This window comes from Xiphophorus maculatus, chromosome 1 (genome assembly GCF_002775205.1).
Source record: "Xiphophorus maculatus strain JP 163 A chromosome 1, X_maculatus-5.0-male, whole genome shotgun sequence".
NCBI classification, from domain to species: Eukaryota; Metazoa; Chordata; class Actinopteri; order Cyprinodontiformes; family Poeciliidae; genus Xiphophorus; species Xiphophorus maculatus.
In genome coordinates this window covers 30131909-30147055 of record NC_036443.1, presented here as the reverse complement: position 1 = coordinate 30147055, position 15147 = coordinate 30131909, and the positions used below count along the sequence as shown (strand labels likewise).

The following is a 15147-nucleotide window of genomic DNA, read 5'->3' as shown; positions in this document are numbered from 1 at the left end:
TATTTATCTCAGTGCACAGGTCTATTTCTCATTTCTGAAGTATTGAAATTGGCATCATGACTTTATGAGTTCATGTTTTGTAAAATTTGCTTCCTTAGGAATCAATAAGCATATAAAAACTAACTGGGTGGTTAGATGAGAACTCAGTAAAGAACGTTTCATTCTCGACTTTAACATCCCCGTTTGCTCTTTGCTCTCCACGCCCTATTATGTCAAACTGTATGGAAACCTTTGTTAAAGCCGAAGTTTTCTTGTTTGTTTAACAGTTTACAATAATTCACTCTCTTTATGAGTCACTATTTAACCAAGGTTGAGAAAGTTGGAACATTGTTTTCAATCCATTTATTTAGCAATACTTTGAAAAAATATAATTTATACACAGAAATATCCTCTATAGTCAATGCAAAGGTAGAGACGGATAAAAATCAAATGACATGCTGAACATTCTGTTTACTATTTTAGTTGTTCTGGTTGTCTTGAACAAGCACGTAGAGCCGTTTGATTGGGAACCAAAGTAGCAACAGTAGCTGCCTTTCCATTAGAAATATGCGAGAAATTTGGCCGATATTCCGCTAATGTAAAAAAATAACATTTTGCAATTACGGCGTTTCCATTAAATTTGAAGGGTAATTAAAATCACAAATGAATACGTTTGTTAATGTGATACGTTATTAAAAAATACGACATGCCATCATCCTCCTACTACTTCCTGTTTTCTTCTTTGTTGTTTCTGCCTGTAGCAACATCCGGTTATTGATCATGTGACTCGTTTCATGTGTTTCCATTGCAGTTTTGCAAAATATAATAATTTCAATAGAGCCTAAAAACCCACCTCAACCTAGCACAAAAACTTAACAAAAAAAATTGGCTTGTTGCCATTAAGAAAATTAATTTTTGTAATTCCAATTTGTGTAATTTTATTGTCAATAAAAATGCATCAAGTGATGTTTCAGCTCTTATTTTTAAATAATTTCTCATGTGATTTTAGTTAGTTTTCAGAACCTCAACATTCCCAGTGACAGTCACCTACAGCCGGTGTTCCCCAGGGCTGCGTCATTGGCCTGCTGCACTTTACAATTATCCTATTAGATCTTTTCTGTTTAGGTTTTGGTTTTTCATTTAAAAAGGTCAGTTAAAAAAACCTCCGTGTTTCCATAGAACAAATTTATTTTCATAATTTAAATCTGCGCAATTATTGTCAATATAAATGCAGTTATTGTTACATTTTTCGCTGCTGTCAAACCAACCAAACTTTTTGATCAACCTGTTCCCCTCCTCGCCTGTGGGGGGCGCTGCACCAAGAACCACTGAAGGAAACAACATGAAAACCTTTGAATACTCTGAGCGCAACTTTCTTCTTCAACAAATGTAAACTAACATGGAGAAGCTTCAGAGTTTGAAGATTTCTCTTTACTCTTTGGCTAAAAACCACAAGCCGTTTCTCCTGCTAGCGCTAGGTCTTTGGTTGTATTTACCCAGAATGCCCTGTACTGTAGTCCACTTCCTGCTTTTGGAGCAGTCTCTGTTCTGCATATTCATTAGAACCGCACCGGAGTTCACTTCAGCCAAACCGAGCCGTAGATTTGCAGATTGACCAGAGTTCGATTTTTTTCGTCACATCTCTGCAACCGAACCGGACTTCCTAGGCAAACGGACTGGAGTTGGATTAAAGCGGATTAAACAGAGCTGGTGTGAATTATTCACCCTCACTACGCTGTGAGGTGAGAAAGGATAAAACACACACACACCTGACCTGCTTACTCTACATAAAGGCAAGGTCAGGATCTGTGTGTGTTGACAGAGATACAGCAGTCTCTGTGTCACCGCTCCTGGGCCACACACACACACCCACACACACCCATACGCGCACACACACACAAACGCGCACACCCACACACCCCCACACACACATTCAGAGGGTAATGACCTGCATCTTGTTGTTTTGACTAATCAGAGAATGTTTAATCCAGTGTGTGGCTGTGTTGGATGTTCTGCTGAAATCGTAGCTGCGCCTGGTTCTGCTGCAGATCCGAGTTTTACTCGCATTCAGAGTTTATTTATATCTACTAAAGTGAACAGATTCATATTAAAGTGAACAGATTCATTTTTATGCCCCTCCTGTTCCTCTGTTGTTGGGATTTAACTTGAAATGTTGGAAAAGTCTCAGATTATCTGAAATGGAAGTTTTACTTCTGTTTCTTTTCCAAAGACAGTTTTGACCTGAACAGATGCAGAAAATGCCGACGTTCTCAAATTTCCTCTTTACTGTCACAACGTTAAATATTATAGTTTAAGACCTTTAAAATATAACAAGCTGTTTGCAATAACTTTTTTTTATCATTCTCACCTTCTTGTTTCTTTTGGGCTGAAATGACTAATCAGATTAATCACGATTAATTGATTAACTAATTGTCACCTGTTTTAGTAACCAATTAATTGTTAACTAGAATATTCAGACTCCAGTTTACTGAAAAAACAACAGACTCAGAGCAGGAATTAAGCCAAAACTGTACAATAAATATATACATTTTGCATTTAGGAATAAAAAATATGACTAACCAAAAACTCCTCAAATGCGATAGTTTTAGCTTCAATTCTGTAAAAATCTCCCAATAAGATACTTTTTCTGTTCAGTTATTGATAGTTTTAAAATAAACGGATTAGATTGTGTTGATATGATGAGCAGAAAGAGCTGAGCTTTTCACACGTTGCTACAAATGATCAACCATTCACTATAGGATTGGTGTTATTGAATTTTAGACAATAACATTTTATTTTCTTATTTAAAAATGAATTGAAATATTTATTTATTTGCAATTTATAATATTGTGCAAAATTGGCTTGAGTGGCTAAACGTAAAATCCGCAGAAAGTGGCAATTTTGTATCAGATTAATTGGCAGAATAATTGTGAAAATAATCCATTCTTGTCAGAATACTCAATTAATTGCCTTAATAATTGATTAATCTGAATAACTGATTGATGGTTGGAATAATTGATTTTCAGAATGATGATTAATTACTAAAATGTTCATTATTTGCAGCCTGGTTTAATGATTTCTTAATTTCTATTCAGTATTTTAATGAAGAATAATCTGAATTTAAAGTCAGTTTTTTTCCTGACCCATCAGTGATTTCACTTCCTTCATCCCCTTCAAAACAAAACATAAATCTCTGCTGAGTCTTTGTCATAATGTTGTGGAGGAATTATTATTTTTTGTTTTAAGAAACTTCATTCATCACCAACTTACATGTTTTTTTCCTGCTCTGTCTGTACTCAAACATTATTGGAGTGATTTTCGGGTTATTGACGAATCTCCCGCAGAGCGTTTATCAAAAGCTCCGGACCAAAATCGAGCGGAGAACAGAGACGTTATGGATCGTCCGGATCGCGACAGAAAGCGCTTCTGAATCCGCAGAGAGAGAAAAACCTTCAGTTCGATAAGTTCTGGGCTAATGAAGCAGCGGGCCGGGCGATTAGCGCGGCGTCGGGTTCAGCCTGAGCCAAAACACTCGCCCCTTGCTCTCCTCATGTCAAAGTCATGTTTGCCCTCATCCTGTGAAGGTCGGCAGCGGCGTATCGATCATGGCTGGCCGCCTCCACCGTGCTTCAAGCTGGAGATGCTTTTTATAACCCGACAGGCAGACGGAACAGCGGCTCTGACCACCAGAACCTTTCTTTGTGTTTCTGGATGCTACAGAGGGTGCTGCATCAAATCAGAGTGTTTTAGTGGTTACACACACACACACACACCCACACACACACACACGTACATCCTCTTCATGGCTGCTTTTTTTCAGCAATCGATATTCTGCAGTGGAGCTCCTTGGCCCGCTCCAATTTGTGCACTCTGCACGCGTGTGTGTGTGTGTGTGCATGTGTGTGTAGCTCACCTTTTATCAATATCTCCCCCCTTCATCAATCTGAGAAAGAGAGATGCAACCTGAATGAGGGGTTCTGTAAAGCTCAATACATGTCTGTGTCTTTCTCAATGCCTGATCGTAAATTCCTCACATTTTACCACCAGATCCGCCAGGTTGGGTTCGGATTATACGCCATTTCCTGTGTGTGTGGGGGGGGGTGGGCGTGTGTGTGTGTTTGTGTGGTAGTCAAGCCCACCTAACCCAACACCAAGCCAAAGACCAAGACTCGCGCTACATGACACAGTAAAATGTGAAATATGATAAGAATTGCTTCTCCAGATATTAAACACTCAGCTGAAATAAATTTAATCAGCATCATTACCAATTCAAACTCTTCTTGGTTCTGCTTTGCTTCCACCGTTCAACACCCTGCGTCACAATACGCCGAGGCCTCACGCTGCCCCAGGCACGATGAAGCCCTGGGTGGTTGCCCATAATGCCCATGTCACCAACCACCACTGTCTGCACCATTAAATACAACATTTAACGCAATAAATTCTATATTCAGTGCTTTAAATATGGCACACATTACTATTATTGATGTTGTTTACTAATGATGCTGATTAGCTAACCAATACAAACCATTGTTTACTAACCATTTGTGTCAGGAAACAACATAAATGGTGTTTTTACTAATGGTAAACAACAACATTAGTTCACCATCAGTTGAAGTAATGTTTGTAAACAAAATGTTTACCTTTTGTTTACCAACACAAATTGTAAACAAACCCCATTTCTGTTGTTTGTTTACCACCAAACAACAGAAATGGTGTTTGTTTACAATTGGTAATCAACACTAATAGTGAACAACACCAACAATAGCAATACATGCTAGATTTAGGGCAATAAAAATAGCTGCACCAAGAACCACTGAAGAAAACGACACAAAAACCTCTGAAGACACTGAGCGCAACTTCCTGCTTCACAAAATGTAAACAAAAATTGAGTGGCGTCAGATTTTAGCCGTTGGATGATTTCTCTCTTGTTTTCAGTAAAACATCACAAACCATTTCTCCTGCTAGCGCTAGGCTAAAGTACACTTCCTGCTTTTGGTTTTGAGTTTTTTGGTCACACGCCACTAAACAAACTGGACTTTCTAAGCAAACGGACCGCAGTTGGATTAAAGCGGACTAAACATGCCGTCTTTCTCACTTTCATATATTTACCGAACGTTCCTCATAAACAATTTCTCATGTGACGTCACAATTCCCGGAACGTTGTAGCTGACAGCCATCTTGGTAGGCATCCATAGCTAACTGTTATGGCAGTCACTTCGGAGTTGCTATGGAAACAATAAACAAGCCGCATTGTCTGTTCCAAACGTGTCAATTCTGACAGAAGTAATTTTTGTAGGAAAATCTTTCTCTTGCACATTCGTCAATGTTGACTTTTTTTTTTTTTGTTGGTGTCAAAGTCATGGATGTTTTGTGCTGCGTTTGCCTACCAAGATGGCGGATTCTGAGGCTCGCATCACTTCCCGTTCAGACTTTGGGGAACTATGTGAAAAACTACTGAAGTATCTCCTCCAACGGGCAACAATAACAGTTTGTTTTATTTTGGAGTTTATTTACTGCATGTGCGTTGAAAGGCTGGTATCACCATAGCAACCAGTGACTCAGCATGTTCAGCGTCTGACATTTCTCATCAGGTTCTTCTCTTGTAATAATCCATCATCAATGAACAGAAAAAAAAGATGTGCTGGAACTGGCAGAAGCTTGTAGTCCCTTTGCCATGGCAACGACAACAAACATGGCAGTGGTTGAGTGCCATGAAATCTGGAATGATGATGATGATGATGATGATGTTGGCCAGGTTTCCTTAGAAACCAACAAACATGCTGAGGGAAAAAATTTGAGAAAAAGAGAAACGTTCCTTCACTTCTGATGGTCGCAGAAGGAAAACATCCCAGATAGAGGGCGGAGTCAGACCGGCGTGGGCGGCGGCAGCCGAGGATGGGGATGGGTCGGCGTGGCGACGGGATCGAGGGAACCAGAGAACGAGGGGGGAGGGAGGAAAGGGAAATAAATGAGGAGGAGATGGGGGTGCATCAGGCAGGGAGGTGGAAGGATGCCAGGATGAAAAGCTAGTTGGGCTTCAGGGTCCGGCTCTGCAGCATCGCGCTAAAACAAAGAAGACAAAGAGAAAAAATGAGAGAAAAACGGCAGCAGGCAAATCCCCCAACGCCAGGAGGAAACCACCGGCCGCTGCCGCTGAGCATGTTTAAAACGCCTTTTAAAAAGAAAAACCATCAAACTCTTTAACAAGAACGTGTGTTGATGAGGAACCAGTACAGGGGTGTCCAAAGTGGGGCCTGGGGGCCATTTGTGGCCCTTGGATTAGTTTTCTGTGGCCCCTGACTGCATGAATTTGGCCATCCAACACCAGAACTTGCTAAGCTCGGTGGAAGGATGCGGTTATCCTGAGGCCTTTTGTGAGTTAAAAATGTTTAAATTTGACAGAAAAGCTGGACATTTTTTGTCAACTTCACAATATTTCACAATAATTGACTATTTTATGTTGGTCTATTTCATAAAATCCCAATAAAGGTTTTGCCATAAAAATACTTCGGTTTCAACTTCTCTTTTAGAAAATACATAAATATTAGTGAAACTCATTTAGTAGTAAACAGATGTACCTTAAGTTAATTATGTTCTATAAACAATACGTAAACACCAACTACAAAGTCTTAAAAAATTTATATGTTAGCCTGAAAAAACCTTACTGAAAATTATTCTTAATTGTGCCTTTTGAGCCCAAAAGGCACAAATGACCCTGATCAGTGAGCATATTCTGATTTATTGAACAGTTTATTCTGGGTGGGTTTGTGTGAATTGCTGCTGGAACAAAAACAGGATTCACTGAGAGACGGTTTAATTTTTCTGGAAGAGGCAAAGTGAGGAGAGGAGATGAGGAGAGGCAGGAAGAAGACGGTTCCTTCCGTTTGTCCGGTGGCTAACCTGATTAGGTTTGGACTACAGAACCGGATCCGGCCGTTTTACTGGGGAAATCTGGGAACACACACACACACACACACACATGCCTACATACACACCCCCACACACACACACACACTGGTTTGTTTAAATCAGAAAGCAGAGCGACGTATTGGGTCTTTACTTATTAAAAACGTGGTTTTGAGTTGAAAACAGACGTGTTTTCTGACATTTTAATATAAATGTAGAATTATTAGGGGATTCTGACATCTGCTGGTTTAAATCAGTGATACTTCAGATCCGCTCTATCAGGATGTCCAAACTTTTTAACCTGGGCCAAAATTATTGAGTCAAAAGAACAAGTGGGCTAAGAAAACTAAAGTCAGGCAAACAAAATAGTCAATTTTATTCTTTTGTTGTTGTTGATAAATTTTGTTTCATGATAAATTGTCCCAGAAATTATGGCAATAAATTATAATATTGTTGTTTTGAGACCATTTTCCGATATTATAGTAATAATGGCATAACTGAAAAAAATGTTAAATATCCAAAATAAATAAACAAAACAAATAAAATAAATTATGAAGTCTCAGGAATCACCAGACTGAAGACTTTTACTATCCAGTTTTTGGTAGAAAGCCAAAAACAACAAATCAAAATTAAATTTAAAAAATGGTAAAATAAATTTTAATTTACCTGTTTTATTGTGGCAGGCCTATGTACAAAGTCATTATAAATCCATAACTTTGTTTTTTGCATGTCTGCTTGAACAAATTTCAAATTTGTTTCGGTTTATTTGAACAAATTTATTCTTAGCACAGCAACAGGATTTGGGTCACTTTCTTTCAAGATGCTGCCTATCGTTTACCAAGGTTAAAAAGTTTAAAAAATCTGATTTTGGATGCAGGAAAGTCGACTTTTCAGTAAAAAGTCTCAGGATAGACGTGAATCTGATAGATTTGTGTTGTACTTAAAATTATATTAGTGATAATTTTACCATCTTTTCAAATAAAAAGTCTCCATCTGCACCAACCATCATTCATAAGATGCACTTGGGGGCCAAACGAAAACACTCGGAGGGCCACAAATGGCCCCTGGACCACAGTTTGGAGACCCCTGTGGTGTGTGATCATTGCTGTTTATTTACATTTGAAAGCCTGAGGCAGGGCTGCTCATGTGGATGTTTACAGTGTAAATATGGTAGAGTTTGTTTTTTTTAATCACTTTGTAGCTTAAGGCCGTTTGAAACTGGTTTATATTTTTAATTTTCCTGATTTTTGCACATTTAGACAAATGACTAACCTGCAATAATTTAAGAAATACTTTCTGTGTTGAATAAATCCTGTACAAGAAATGTTGGGTTCCTATCTATTCTGGGAACAAACAAACTGTAATCCTCCTGAAGTCACATGTCTGCCTTGTTCCTGTCAGTAAATGTTTCAGCCGGAGGTAAAGACAGTGGCCCCTCGGTCGTGTGCAGAAAAGACGTTTAGAGGTGGCAGCGCTGCGGCTGACCGGCGGTGAGAAGGAGCTGTTGGGTCTGCTGTTGGTAGTATTTGAGCAGGAATTAAGAGTAGATTAGAGCGAGCTGTGATTTGATCAGCTGTCAGAGTTGATTCATGCTCCTCTGTGCTGGGAAGGAACGGCCTCGGAAAAGTCTCAGAGCTGATTAAAATGCCTCACTGAGAGTTCCTGGGATCGCTATCCGGCTTCCCTGCTTGCAGCCTCACAGAAAATACAAACTACAAACAATTAGAGCCTGACTAAAACTACAACTTTTAATTAGATTTTCATCTGAGAAACTAGCACAGAAGGCGTGGAGCTGCGCTAACCATAAAGAGCTAATCATAAACTTTAGTTCTGCTAATGCTAAAGCTCTAACTTTAATTCAGACTATCTCTACTGACAACAACACTCTGGCATCAATCTAATTTTAACTTTACATTTCACATTCTCTATAATGCATTTAGATATTTTATTTATGTTCACATCTTTTCCATGTTTTGGTTTGTTTCTTATTTGGCATAAGAATCAGCTCTGCAGATATTGTTTAGCCAAAGCACTAAACCTCTAAATGAAAATGTAGCTACACCAGTAGCACATCAGTGGATGCGCTACAGATGGTTGCAAAGTGCAATGAAAGAATTATTTATTTTTCCCCCCAGTTTTTTACAAATAAAATCTCAAAAACTTGCTTTCATTTGTATTTTCCACCCTAAAAATACAGCCAGAGATACAATGGATGGTTTTAATCAAAGTATATTCATATGTTAAAATGGCCTAGTCAAAGTTCAGACCAGCATTCAATCGAGTTTGTGTCAAGACCTCAGATGCACACAGAGTGTTTCATTCCAATGTAACCGAGATTGAGATAATTTACACAGAAAAAATAAACTTTAGTTTAATTCTCCAGATGTCCAGCAGCTAAGCTACATTTTTCAGATTTTTATTTTAATTTAGTTTTTTTTCTTCTACTCCACTGCTTTGTGTTTGATCTGAAATCTAAGTAGCTTCTTGGGGAAAACATGATAAACCTCTAGGGTGATTAATACTTACTTTTTCCTGTTTCTGTAAACAAAATCAGACAAAAGAACAAATGAGTCGTTTGGTGTCACAAAGAGCCGAGGTGAGAAATTTAGATCGCAACCGATCCACCTCGCACCTGAGGATGTAACACCTGGAATGACCCGTTTCCTCCGAAGCTCAGTGAGAAGAGCAGATATAACATCGTTTCTTTAACACGTCCTTGTTTTCTGAAAGCGCTCCGCCGCTGGTAGAGCGGGAAGTTTTCCTCTGAATGAAGGCGATTTGAAGCGACAGCATGTCTGCTGGTTCAGCCATGTTGGCAGAGAAAGTTCTGTTCACCAGAACTGAGTCACTGCTGAATCACTGAATCAGCACAGGTAGAAGGACGAACCTGCAGCTCAAACTCCTCCAACGTCTGATGTTTGTTTTTAGATCTTCACCAGGAACATGAGGATTATCTTTTATACTCTTAAACCAGATGAGGTGATATCAACAGAAACTGAGTCAAATGAGTCTATAGACATGTTGCATGTTATTGTTTACGTACAGAAGTTGCGCACAACGGCTTAGGACAAAAAGACGATTCTATTACATGAAAGAACGATTTTGTTAACCAAATAAAAGATAAATCCCTATTTATGTTTTGGATCTTTGATTATATAAAAATTTGTTTAAATTTGCCAGTTTTGGCCACTAGGGCAAAAAGTTTCGACACCCCTGATTTAAAGAGTAACTAAACCCTAAATCAACTTTTTTTTGGTGATAAAATGTCTGTGACATTTTTGAGTAAATTTGATTAAATCTGTAGTGTTTGGCCTAAATGCACCTCAGTGCTGCCCTCTATGGGTTGGACGCTGGGTATTGCAGTTGAATTTTCCTATTGGTTACATTGGAACAGGTTGGTTAACGTCTACGATTTGCGATTAGTGTTTTCATAAAAACCTCCAATAACAGAAAAAATACACTAGATTTATCTTTTTTTTTTTTGCATTTGTGCCTCTGGTAAGGCATAGACACTTGTGGGCAGGAAAGTTTGTCACGTCAGAATTTGTTCTGCGGTTTTTACACAGCTAACGTAAGAGCTTCCTTGAGAAATTGAGGAGGTTATTTTGTATTCAACCTTTTCTAATGTAATGATTCAAAATGCGTAAACAAAAAATGCTGCTGTCTTAAGTCAGAGGGTTTCTTTGATCTGCTGTAATACAGACAGCTACAGGAGATCATCTACAACAAGTGTTTGAATTTTTTTTTAAAATAAATTACAAAATAATTTATTCTCCTTTGGGATTAATAAAGTAATTTTGAATTTGAATTTTGATTGAATTCAAATAGAATTGATTTGAACTTTTTTGTTTTTCTGCGACAGAAAAGTGGGAATAAAAATAAATGTTTCATATCGTTTGCTTCTGAGAAACATTCAGTTTTCTGCAGTAAAAGTTGGACTCAACACCTCACTGCTTCTTCCAGGTTTACCGTCCAACTGTGACTGAAGTAAAACATTTATAAATACCTGTTTCATTTCTTCCTGAGCTGCATGAAGTCGCAGCGTTTTCTTTATGTGTAAATCAGTTTCTGCAGCTTCACTGAGAGGAGTCAGAAATCTCACTCTATGTCGTATTAGCTAACTCATGTTTTGGGTAAAAGCTTTCGTCTGGTTCTGAGTTGCATAAAGTGACGGAAAATTGCTTCTGATCCTTCCCAGAAATCCCCCTTTTCCCATAAAACGGTTTAATTTTGTTTTTCCCGACAGCAGTGAAAGTATTTCCCTGGAATCTGGGTTCAATTAAAGTCGCTTCCATCGATTCTGTTAAAGTGATTTTAATCCAAATTATAGTGTGGATCATTTCTGAAGGGTTTGTTTTACAGATAATATAAACACAGAGTCCGACTGGTCTCAAAACAACAACGTTACCATTTAGCACAATTCATTTAATATTTATTTTTTATTTATTACATTTTTCTTTGGGATCAATAAAGTATTTTTGAACTTGTATTTGAATTAAATACATCCTTTGGCGTAGATCCTTAACAAAATTAAGAAGATATGGTGTTTCATTTAAAAGTTTACATTTCTGAATGTAACATTTCACCAAAAGAATTAGCAATTTTTTTATTTAAAAAAAATTAGCATCCTTTCTGGGCATTGTAGAAAGAAAATAACATTTTCCAGGAAACAACTTTTATAACACAGTTTTTAATAAACCTGCTAATGTTCTTTCAGCTCTAAAAAAAATATCTGCCACAGTTTCTGGACGACCAAAACTGCATTTAATATTAATGTTCCTTTACTTCCTGTTGTCTTCTTTGTTGTTTCCTCCAGTAGTAACTTCCTGTTGTTGGTCATGTGACTCGTGATGTGGATTTTTTTTGCCATTGCAGTTTTGTGAAATACACTAAACCACTACATTCTAGCATAAAAACCTTTCATTAAAAAACATTTTTTATCAAAATTGTTGTGTTTCCTTTAAACAAATGTATTTTTGTAATTCCGATTTGTGGATTTTTAAAGGCAGCTATAGAAGCTAATGCTTGAATGAAGCTAAAGTGAAAAGAAAACGTGTTGATTCTGAGCATTTCTTTTCTCCTTTTGTTTTTCAGGATGACAGTTCACTGAGCAGTGAGGAGGAGGCAGAGATGAGCGAGCCCACATGGCTAGCAGCTGATCTGGGCGCGGTGTCGGACCTGAGCCCGGCCAGCCGCACGGAGAGGATCCGCCACAGTCCCCAGAACATCCACAGCAAGGACGACGACGGTAGGAACTGTCAAAAATATCGATTTAATTCAGCAAAATGAAAAGATTTGATTGGTAGGAGCAGGGAGCGCAGATTTGTGTCGGTGTTTCTGGTGGTTTTTGAGTTAAAATGTTTAGAGTTGAGAGGAATTTTCCAAATTTCCTGTCAACCCTGAGTTAGTGTTGAAGTTCAGATAATATTCCTGGTCAGGTTGGAAGTCCTGACTGATGCAGTAAATGTGAGAAAAACTACTGAATTCAATGTTTGGTCAGTTTTTGTGGATCTTTATTTTATTATTATTGTCTTCAACTGTCTGAAATGTACAGTACAGACCAAAAGTTTGGACACACCTTCTAATTCAATGGGTTTTCTTTATTTTCATGACTATTTATAAGGCAAGAAATCCCACTTATTAACCTGACAGGGCAGGTTGACCTATGAAGTGAAAACCATTTCAGGTGACGACCTCTTGAAGCTCATCAAGAAAATGCAGAGTGTGTGCAAAGCAGTAATCACAGCAAAAGGTTGCTACTTTGAAGAAACTAGAATATAAGGGCTATTTTCAGTTGTTTTACACTTTTTTGTTTAATTCATATTTCCACATGTGTTATTCATAGTTTTGATGCCTTCAGTGTGAATCTACAATGTCAATAGTCATGAAAATAAAGGAAACTCTTTGAATTAAAAGATGTGTCCAAACTTTTGGTCTGTACTGTATTTCCTTTCTTTTTCTGGAAATTTCTCTCAATCTGTAATGGATTCACACGTTTTTACGTTTTTACCACAGCTAGCACTAGAACAGAACAACAATGGACTGAACGTAAAGGCAAAAAATCCCCCGTTTTTTCCCCCAAAATTAGAGGTACATCGATAAATCTGCCCTGATTTCCTTAATTTTGAGAGATTGTTACATGTTTTGGGAGATTGGCTGATCCTTACGTGTGGTATTATTTCAACATTAACATAGATATGAACTTTGTCAGAACTTATTTGTTGTTTGAATACGTTTGGTTTAGTCAAAAAGTTATTTTCTCCAGATATTTATAGGTGTATTAAGTTTTGTCCCGCTGCTCTTGACAGTTGGTAGTTACCTAGCAACTAGTAACTGACAGCTCCTCCCCCTTTTGCTGTTGCCGTCGGTAATATATATATATATATATATATATATATATATATATATATATATATATATATATATATATATATAGCTATATAGAGAGAGATAGAATATAATCATAATAATTATTATTATTATTATCGTTATTATAAAAAATATGCAATCAAAATTACATGGACTATAACAAAATTGGATGAAATATAGTATTAGGTGGTAATTAGTGCCTATATATAATATAGGCATATCATATTATATATATGATATAGTATTATAATATAGTATATATGATATATTGTATTATAGCTATATAATATATATAATATTCAGAGAAATTAAGTAACGTTGAAATTAGCTTTGCTAATGTTAACTACACATATGCAAGCAAAAAAAACCCGTAATGAAGAAATTAATGAAATATTGTTACACCTTGGTCATGATGTTTTATTTCAGCAGGTACTGAATTATTCATTTTATTTGCATTTCACCTATTTCTAATCTCGTTTAAAGTATTATTACTAATAATAGTAATAAAATAAGTTTGTGCTTAAATGAAAAATCAACAGAATGTGCCATTTTCTTTATCCGATTAGTCACAATAATCGATCACTAAAGTAACCGTTAGCTGCAGTGCTACTCTGCTCTGACTCTCTGACAGTGGCAACAGCTGCAACCTCTGCTGTTGCTATGAGACTTTTATTAAACTGGTAAAAAGAAAAAAAATGACAGTATTATTTGTCTGAGACCTTGAATCCGACTAACGGTGATCTCAGCTGCTGCTGTGGCCGTTCTGACGCCCAGAGGTAAAGCTAGCTGGCTACTCTACAACCAGCAGGCTGTCAGAGCCTTTAGCTGGAGTGGGCCGCTCAGTTCAGCATAGCAGATGGTCCACACACACACACACACACACACACACCCACACACACACACACACACACACACACACACACACACACACACACACACACACACACACACACACACGCACACACACACACACACACACACACATTCACCAGCACATTACTGTAAAAAGCCCCTGATCACCTCCTGTTTTCAGCAGAACAATGATAAATGAGGGAAAGATGTTGGTTCATTCAGACTGACGGTTTGAAGACGTCGGTGTTGAAGGTTGCCTGAGATGACCGAACCGTCTGTGAAATCAGTCGGGAACTCGCATTGCTTTTTAGACAAATCAGAGTGAGAGGTACGTCCTGATTCTCCTTGGATGGCTTTACCAAAGTGGACTTGTCCGGAGAAAAAAGGAAGTTTGTTATGCTAGCACTTAGCATTCGTCAACAACTAGGCTCGTCACGGTAATAAAGTTATTGCGACAAAAAGACAATTATGTTGTTTTCTAAGAATATCATGGCAATGGTATAATAGGCCAATAAATTAATTAATCACACACTAAAGTAAAGCTAGCTCAATTATTTCTATTTGCATTATTTATTGCTTTTCTCTTTCTACCAAAAAATGGATGATAAAAGTCTACAGTCTGGTGCTTTGGTCTCAACTAACCTTTTTTAACAGACAATTTCAAAAAATTGTCCTTCAATCTTTATAAAGACTTCATAATTCATTTTATCTGTTGTTTCTGTTGTTTATTTCTTTTGGATATTTAAAATGGCTTCCAGTGTAAAACTTTTTCCTGACATTATCTAGTTGTCATACCGTTGAAAATTGGTAGAAAAGCACTTGGTCCCTTTATCGTTTATATATCATACATACATTTAATATTTAGCACATTATGTTGATAACTTGACAGCTAAAACCAATGCTTGTCATTGTCAGTGAACCATTTTCTCACATCCACCTCAAATTACGCTAGCTTGACTATGACAACCATAACATGTAGATGTGCTGTGGAATACTGAGTCGGTTCAGTTAAAACATAAAGAAAGGCGACCTAAACAGCAA

At 37.5% G+C, this 15147-nt stretch overlaps 1 protein-coding gene across 2 annotated transcripts in view; it reads left to right on the top strand.

The window, feature by feature from the left end:
* LOC102236070 (nucleolar protein 4-like) overlaps nt 1–15147 on the top strand; it is an 84406-nt gene that overhangs the window by 31462 nt on the left and 37797 nt on the right. For both annotated transcript variants that reach the window (XM_023338332.1, XM_023338401.1), the window contains one exon: nt 11980–12133. In XM_023338332.1, the coding sequence (XP_023194100.1) occupies nt 11980–12133 (154 nt within the window). The remainder of the gene's footprint in view (nt 1–11979; nt 12134–15147) is intronic.